This window comes from Camellia sinensis, chromosome 4 (assembly GCF_055761805.1).
Source record: "Camellia sinensis isolate YWXY chromosome 4, ASM5576180v1, whole genome shotgun sequence".
NCBI classification, from domain to species: domain Eukaryota; kingdom Viridiplantae; phylum Streptophyta; class Magnoliopsida; order Ericales; family Theaceae; genus Camellia; species Camellia sinensis.
Window position 1 is genome coordinate 155241181 of NC_138964.1, and position 9148 is coordinate 155250328.

At 36.2% G+C, this 9148-nt stretch overlaps 1 protein-coding gene across 6 annotated transcripts; it reads left to right on the forward strand.

The window, feature by feature from the left end:
• Positions 1-243: 243 nt before the first annotated feature.
• On the forward strand, positions 244-8625 carry LOC114285600 (two-component response regulator-like APRR1). Of its 6 annotated transcripts, none has more exons than XM_028228647.2 (7): positions 244-863; positions 2315-2476; positions 2582-2715; positions 3038-3232; positions 5439-5535; positions 6116-7072; positions 7945-8625. In XM_028228647.2, exons 1-6 carry the CDS (start codon positions 689-691, stop codon positions 7030-7032), a joined length of 1680 nt encoding a protein of 559 aa, XP_028084448.1. In that variant the 5' UTR covers positions 244-688; the 3' UTR covers positions 7033-7072; positions 7945-8625. The 6 variants fall into 6 exon arrangements, with proteins under 6 accessions (XP_028084448.1, XP_028084449.1, XP_028084447.1 ...); XM_028228648.2 differs by having other exon boundaries at positions 8086-8625; XM_028228646.2 differs by lacking the exon at positions 7945-8625 and adding an exon at positions 7162-7524.
• Positions 8626-9148: the final 523 nt, after the last annotated feature.

Genomic DNA, 9148 nt, shown 5'->3' on the forward strand with positions numbered 1-9148 from the left:
CTAATCACATGCCCAATCCTTTCAAAACAAACACCCCCTTATTGATTTATTTAGACCACATCACTTCTTTACTTTTTTTTTTTTTTTTTTTTTTTTTTTTTTTTTTTATTACACCTTTTTGTAATAACTAAAAAAATCAACTTATAAATCATAAACAAAACATACCTAAATAGCTAGGCCCAAATCCCCTTAAAATTCTTCGACATGATTGGTTTAAAACATAAACAATTAGCCATGTTAATCCTGAATAATTAATCACCTCAAAACCAATCCCAACCCTCCGTTCCACTCACTCCCAACGCTCCAGATCATCCCTCTGTTCCCAGCGCAAATTAGCAACCACCACTACCGCCTTAGCTAGAAAAAAGCCTGTAGCTGAGAGACGGACCAGAAGAAGAAGAAGACGACTTCGACTCTCTCTCTCTCTAAATCCGGACGTTGATTCTACAGTCTTCGCCCGATCAGGACCGTCGGATAGATCGACTTTCCTGATCAGTTGCCAAACTTTTGACAGTTCGGTTTCGGGGCTCTTCTTGTCTGTAAATTAGGTTTTTGTCTCTAAAGTCGGTTTGTGAATTCGAAACCCTAATTTCAAAGAGGTTATATAGTGTTCTGTGAATCTGAAAACCCTAATTTTGATGGAGGTGTATGGGTAGCTGATGTTGTGAGCTTGGTTGAAATTGAGAAGATGGAGAGGGATGAGATTGTTGTGCTGGACAAAGATGGAGGTCCAAGTGGTGGTGGTGGTGGTAAGGGCAGTGATGCGTTTATTGATCGCAGCAAAGTGAGGATTTTGCTTTGCGACAACGATGCCAAGAGTTCTGAAGAGGTTGTCAGGCTTCTACGCAAATGCTCTTATCAAGGTATTGGTTCTTCTGATACTGTTTTTATGAAGTCTTGAATTTGTACTGTGATAGATTTTAGTTTCATTTTCTGTTGTGTTAGTTCTGGGATTTGGAATATGAATTATATGGTGTTAGTTTGATTTGGAACTAGTAATTATTTTGAGAAAATAGCATATTTGGAATATGAATATGAATTCTTACAAAGTAATTATTTTTATTTGAAAAAGCAGCAAGTATGTATAGTTATTGATCTGTGTTTGTTATTATTGGACGATACCAGTGGAACAATATTGACTCATTTCATAGCAATTCTTTGCTTCAAGTTTAATATTACAAAATATGATGACAGGGTCTTTTTGCAGTTTGATAAACTTGAATTCAGCTTCTTTAACTTAAGCATGAATGTTTTGTCAAGAAATGGCATTTTGGTACAAAGAGAGCATGAGGGATGTATTATGTATATATATATATATAATTTTCTTTGTGTGGTTCTTTTAGTTTTCTTTTATCTGAATCTACATGTTGTAATGACTATGGAGTGCTTGCAGTCTTCGATAAATGGCAAGAAACTCAAAGAACAGCCATTCAGCTAGATTTCGGGACTTTAGCACCAACAGTGCTCTACAATAGCTTTAATTTAGTGACACCCACGAGTTTCGATAGCCATCTTGATTTTGAGTCACTGATGCAATCAGCCTATTTGCAATTGACGTTTGTGTTAATTCCTTTCATATTGTTGATGAAGCACATGTATGATGAAGCACGGGTACAAGTACGAGTACTGGTACTAGTACGATACGGGTACGTCGATATGGTAAAATCTAAAAAAGTAGGGTACGGTTTGGCACTTTTGTAAAAAAAATATTTATTTTTAATTTGGATTAATGCAAAAATTGATTAAATTGTTTAGTTTGTTAAGATACAACCTAAAATTTTACATTTAATGCCAAAAGTAATTGAATAACTTACAAACCATAATTTAATTTTAAAATCGTGCTAAGCATAAAACTAAAAATAACGATGAAGTCTATTGAAAGGAATTTTATCTCTGTAATAGAAGAAAATATTGTTTCGACTAAAATACAGAACGACTTGAGTATATATTACGGACGTCAAAAATTATGAAGAAAAAATTTGAGTACGTGTTTCGTGTACCTGATACGTATGCAAAAGTACCCTACGAAGTACCGTACGCCGCTAAGTATCCAGTACAGGTACGACATGTTTATCGAAGTACCCATGCTTCATAGCATATTGTCAATTTGTGCCACTTCAACTTAAACTAAAAGCTTTTTGTTTGCCATTTTTGCCATAACCTTTTGTTTTCTTCTTCTTGTAATTAGTTTGATATTTTAATTCATCCGCATGGAGAGCTCCTCTATTGAGTCCACTAATTTGATGTACTTGTACTTACATCTCAAGGTAATGTACATTTTTTATGCTGCCTATTGGCAACTGTTGCTTTGCAGTAACTTCGGTGAGGTCAGCCAGGCAAGTGATTGATGCACTGAATGCTGAGGGGCCAGACATAGATATCATTTTGTCTGAAGTTGACATTCCTATGGCGAAAGGATTGAAGATGCTGAAATACATAATGAGGGATAAAGAGTTGCGACGCATTCCTGTGATCAGTAAGTTTGGCCTTGTTTACATCACTGTTTTCCCCAAATGTTTGCTTTCTTCTATTGTAGTAGATTAGAAACTGATCCTCCTTTTCCTGTTTTTGTTTTTCCAAGTGATGTCGGCACAAGATGAGGTATCTATCGTTGTCAAGTGTTTGAGACTTGGAGCAGCTGACTATCTTGTGAAGCCTTTACGCACTAATGAACTGTTAAATTTATGGACTCACATGTGGAGGAGAAGGCGAATGGTACGTAATGCTTTATGTTCTTTTGTTATTTGAAAGCTCCCCTCTTCCCCTATCATGCATTTTCCATTCAAGTCAAAGAATGCATGGTATTAATAATTTCTAATAGCCAACCAAACATTGTTTTCTATATTTCATATCCCATTCTGACACTTCCTGTCTGAATGTTGTTTATTGTATAAGTGTATGCTTGTATGCTGGTATGCTTTTCTTATGGTTTTTGTATTATTCATCTCATCTCTAATTTATCAACAACAAAAAAAAATATTCATCTCATCTCTATAGAGCGATATTCTTATTGTCATTTATTCTTTTTTGTGGGCAGCTTGGATTGGCAGATAAGAACATGTTGAACTATGACTTTGATCTTGTGGCATCAGACCCTAGTGATGCTAATACAAACAGCACTACTCTGATCTCAGATGACACAGACGACAAGTCCCGGAAGAGTGCAAATCCAGAGATATGTGTGTCAACCCATCAGGAAGATGAGGTCATAGTGATACAGAGGCAAATTATGGTAATTTAAAGATCACTAAAAAACCTTTTTATGCTGGTGACACTAGATTGTGCACTGAAAGACATTAGACAGGGTTGTTCATATGATTTTATGAATAGTTTGATGAGAAGTTATCCCTTTTGAAATCTGAAACATTAGTGTGATCCTTATGTGTCTTGTCTATGAACATCATGCTTTTGCCACATTCCAATATTGACCCATACTATTTTTAGGAAAATGAGTCAGAAAATTAATGTTTTATTTGGCATTGAAAAATGATCTTAAAGCTGACATATGGCCTTGGTTTGATAATAGTGGTCACTACCTAACGTTTAGTTCAAGCGTGTGATGTCATCTTCAAAACATGTGTTTTAGGAATTTTTTTTTTGAATTAATTGGTCATTTCAAAAACATGAGTTTAACAGAATTGGACCTTTTTAGGAAAAGAGTAAAAGGGTTGGTTGGGGTTACTGAGGCAAGTGGGTAGCTTTAGTCAGAGGTCTACAAAGGTGGCCAGTTGGCTCTTTGTTGATGGATGTGGGCTACTGGTCAAAGTGGAAGAATGAAGAAGAGAGGGAAAGGGAGAGGACCTGGTGCCGTGGTGGTTGTGACCACCAAAGGTGGAGGAGAGAGGATAGAGTGGCTAGTCGTGGCTGATAGCCCTCCATCTCTATATTTTTGCTTCCTTCTCTTTCTCTATATGTCCAATATCTTTCTCTTTTTCCCCAAATTCAAGATGTCTCCTGCGTGACTTAATACTTTATGTAATATATATATATATATATATATATGAAATCTAGATTAAGGGTGGACATTTAAGGGCAATTTGGTTGAGGGCCAAGGTTGAATTTTTTTTGGAGATGATGTTAGTCCATTAACTAAGGTTGCTCTTATCTAATAATAAAAATAAGATTTATTATTATTGTCTTTTTGTTTTCTTTTTTAACAAAACTAATTTTCATGGTTAGAATTTCACAAAAATTAGCTAGATGCATTTTTATATATTTGAAAATAGCATTTCCATTATGCAAAGAAAAATAATATTTAGTTTTATAGAAAATTAACAAACAAACAGCCCTCCATTTTTTATTAGATTTTGATAAATATTTTTTTAAAAAATAAATTGAATACTATTATCTGAAAAATTAGTTTTGCAATTTCTTTGACAGCGTTTTTAATGACTGATGAAAAAGACATTAACAATATAAATAAAAGAAAGCAGAAAAATTTTAGATTGTTGAATAATGTATTACAAAGTAGAAACTGATATTTGTATTATGTATGCACTCAGATACAGGTGTGCAGTTGTGTAGTCTTGAAATTTTGTGTCCTCAAACATGACTGGTGGGCAAAATGGGTGTCAACATCCTCTGTACATGTTACTAATGAAGGTGATATATAATAGGTTGCAAGAAAGGCTGCTAGTTAAGAGCTTACATATTGTGTATGAAATAAAAGGCTTTTTTTTTAATGTGGTATTGAAATATGAATTTTTAAGGTATACAGTGCTTGATAACTTCGAGAAAACTACATGAAAAATGAAGGAACTAAGGTATAGAAAATGTAAAAGATTTTAATAAATGGATAACTTGGTTCAAATATATGGAAGTTAGGAACTGGTATTTATTGTCTACTGTGAGTTAGTAATTGGTGAAATCATTTCAAGGGGGACGGGGGCTGTGAAATTTGGATAAGCACAATAAAATTAAAACAGCAAATTTTCCTATTAAAGAAGAGAAGATGGGAAGGAAATATATTCTATGTTCTTCCGAAGACAGTGGAATTAGGCAATTATTGAGGAAAATTTATCATTATTGTCAATGTGCCACATTTTAGCTGCATATTTTTTGGCATGATGGTATTTAAGATACACATGATACTTGCTATAAAATGTGGGTTACATATGATACATATGCAGTTATCATGCAATACATATACAGTTGTAATGGTGGTTGTGGTTTCAGAAATACCATTAACTTGACATTTTTTAAATGCATTACTGTTTGTTGGCTTCCCCAACTATTTTACTGCAACAACAGCGAAGGATTCACTGAGAGAGCTTTACTAATCAAGTGCTGTTTCCATCTGTAAAATGACTTGAGGCTAGTGTTTATTCTGTAGCTGTTGTATATAGTTAAACAATTATTTTGCTTTGTGAGTAGCAATATCTAAACTAACATTTTTTTTTGTGTGCACGTTTTTTTCGGTGTGCATCTGTACTTTTCAGTTAAATGCTCCCACTGCTGCTGCTCCTGTAGAGCCTTCACTAACGGATTCACTGGATTATCAACCAGTTGTGCCGGGAATTAGTGACCACCGAACAGGTGAGCACTCCTCGTGGTTTTGCATCAACTGCCTTTTGCATGTGGTTTGTTTGGGTATCAAACAATAGCTTTGCTGTTTACACAGTCTGTTAGCTTGATATGCATTGTTGGGTCAATTTTCTAACAGCTTAAACTTTTGGGACTAGTGTTGATTGCTGTTTTAACATAGTATTGAAGTTTTGATTCCAAGAAGTCCGGGTTCAAGTCTTGCCACCCCTGTTATCTTTGTCATTGTGCCTGGGCTCAAGTCTTGTCACCTTTGTTATCTCTGTCATTGTGCACTATGTTCTGCCTGTGTTTGTGCATTTTGTTCACTTGATCTGTTTGCCAATCCAAGTGCGAGATGGGTTGCATGTGAGGGAGGATGTTAGCCTGATATATATTGTTGGGTCCATTTCCTAACAACTTAAAACTTTTGGGACTAGTAGTGATCTAATAGTGTGTTAGCTTCAATTTAAACTAGCCAATTTATGGTCTTGCTCATTCTTTTAGCTCTTGTTTTGCTGTATGTTAAATAATTTACATCAAGAATGACATTTCAGGTTTCTTTACTAATAAAAAGTTGTGGGAATATTTTCAGGACAATTCACATCATGTCCAAAGAAGAATAAACTAAGAATTGGTGAGTCTTCAGCCTTTTTCACTTATGTCAAATCAAGCATGCCCAAAAGCAATACCCAAGGGGTTGCCCCTGATGATGAAATTGCTACTCGAGATTTGAGCACTGAAATCAAACTTAATGCACGGGTTGGACAAGCGGGCAATGATACCCAAGATTGCGAGAATGAAGAGGCACAGGAAAGCCATTTTCAAGGAGATGACTTTCCAGGCAGTAGCAGTAACCCTGATTCTCTTTGTATGGAGAGATCTTCCACTCCCCCTGTGTTAATGGAATTTCCACAACAGAACAACTCAAAGATGGAAGAGTTTGCTCAGTTGCATATGCATCTGAACAATGAGTTTCACGGAGATGTATCGGGATTTCATGCGCATACTGCTTATCCATATTATATTTCAGGCGTAATGAATCAAGTTATGATGTCATCGGCACAAATGCATCAAAATAATCTTCAAGATCTGCCAAACCATATGTTGCCTCAGTATGGTCATATTCCGCCGCATTGTCGTCCTCATGTTCAAGGTATGGCATCATTTCCCTATTACCACCCAGTTAGCATATACACACAACCGGGTCAAATGCCTGCAACCCATCAATGGCCTTCACATGGAAGTCCATCGGCCAATGAAGGAAAAATAAGTAAAGTTGATAGGAGAGAGGCAGCCTTGATGAAGTTTAGGCAGAAGAGGAAAGAACGTTGTTTTGACAAGAAGGTTAGGTATGTTAACCGGAAAAGGCTTGCCGAAAGGAGACCTCGTGTACGGGGACAGTTTGTAAGGAAGATGAATGGTATAAATGTGGATCTTAATGGGCAGCCTGCTTCTACTGATTTTGACGAGGACGAAGAAGAGGATGATGAGGAAGAGCAATGTAGCTAGGGATTCTTATCAATATGCCAATGAACTTCTGTTCAACTAGGTATGTTTTTTTCCTCCCCATGCTAAATCTATTTTTGATTCCCATGCCTTAAAAATATCCCACATTCTGCCATCATGCTCAATATGAAGCGGGCACGTCAGCATCTGGTAATCTTGATTGAAGAGCGAAGATCACATCAAGTTTTGAACCTGCCCCGTGATGTGATTATACGGGGTTTTCTTGATGCGAATGCTAAACTACCCTTGATCAACTCACTTGGTTGAGTGATGACAGAGAAGGCACAATCCAATGGAATCATTCAATCAAGATTTCACCTGCAGAATGTGGATTCCAAGGGCGGGAAACTTTGTATTTTGTAATATATGTTGTTTAAATCCAAAGAGTTTGGTGGCTTTTACCATCTAATTGTTTGGAGAATTGTTGAACTCTCCCTACTTTAGTTGTTCTCAAAGAAGACAATTTTATCTGGCTGTTTCAAAGTGAAAAAGAAAGGTAATGAATCCAAAACTTGCGGGTGCTTTTAAATACACTCTAAAGAATTCTCATCACTCCCATCCCCTCTCGCAACTTCGCAAGGGATGGATGAGGAGAGAAGGTTTTTGGGTGTCTTTAGAAGCACCCAAACTTGCGGAGAGCTTCTAAATACACACCTCAAATTTCTCTTTACACCTGCCACATTATATGCCTGTGAAAGATGTACATGTAGGTGTGGAGAGACATTTATTGATGTAATTAGAAGCTCTCAAAATTTTTGCATGTGTGAATGATGACCAATGAGCAGCTATGTCCTTGAGCAACCCCCCTTATTTATTTTGTCAAAAGTTGTGGCATGTGAGCATATAACAATGAGAAGTGATGAAGCATCAAAATTTTGAGATCTCTCAAGTGCATTTTATGTGTTCTATGGACAGATTCCAGCTCAATTGAGTGTGGGGGACTCCTTTTGCAAAAAAAAAAAAAAAAAAAAAAATTGTTATTCTATGAAGAGGCTTGTCAGGCTGTGACACAAGTTGCTTGTACTGGTTTGTGTATTTGCTTGCGACTGTTGGCAGGAGGAGATACCAAGAAGGTTGATTGTATGAGATTGAATGTTTGTTTCAAACTACACAAGCTCTATGGCCAACCTGGTGAAGGAGATCATGCATATCTAGACAGTGTCATGCGAAAGTGATCGGCATTTGTCAGAGCAGGAAAACTAAGAAATATCATATTTCAGTGGCCCTCTGATTTCACCTTCTTTGTGATCCACAAGAGCTCCTTCGGCTATAATGACCTTCATTATGTATGATTTTACCTTTAGCGACAGCCATTATGTATCCACCTTTGGTGCTGCCTGCTATGTTTATGAGCTGGATCTAAACAGCTTCCAAAGTCGAGGGTTCATGAATTAGTAGTGGAGACCACATGGAGAGACGCTGAATATGCGTAGGAGTAAACATAAGGAATGCTGAAGCAGTTCAAGAAAAACATTAGGCTTTTACTTGAACTCTGGTGAATGATTCATGTAGGAATGCTGAAGCAGTTCAAGAAAAACATTAGGCTTTTACTTGGAACTATGGTGAATGATTCATGTGCGCTTCTTACTCAGGCAATGTGGTTACGTTACATTGATCGAGCGACACCTTGAATTCACAGAACAAAAGCTTTCACACTCCAGACATTTCAGTGTTGTTATTAACAATTGTAACATTGATGTATGGAGTGTATTTATACACACCTATTGGTTACCAATCAAAAGACACCATCCAATGGAAAACCACCAGCTATGAGCTCCTGGTTTGGTCCAAATTCGACCTAAAGTCTAACACAACCACGTACATATATATGTATTATAGGTTGGGTTTTTCTCATGTTAAGATCTTAGTATGAGAAAACTTGAGAAGCCTATAGAGTTCATCAAGAGTTTCGTTTCGATGACCCAAATCGTTCATTATAGGGCTCTTAATGCATATTATCTATAAAAAAAAATTAGTTAGATTCAATAATCATAATTTTTTTATTTTGTTGCATTTATCTCTGAAAAAATAGACGATAAATATATTTTTGAAATTGAATGTCTATTTTTTTTAAAGACAAATGTAATAAAATGAAAATGTTACGATTATCAGATTGATT

Coding starts and splice junctions, on each gene's coding strand:
- LOC114285600 (XM_028228647.2), top strand. CDS start 689: ATGGAGAGGGATGAGATTGTTGTGCTGGACAAAGATGGAGGTCCAAGT. Junction 2,477..2,581: donor GCGACGCATTCCTGTGATCA/GTAAGTTTGGCC, acceptor TGTTTTTCCAAG/TGATGTCGGCACAAGATGAG. Junction 5,536..6,115: donor AATTAGTGACCACCGAACAG/GTGAGCACTCCT, acceptor GAATATTTTCAG/GACAATTCACATCATGTCCA.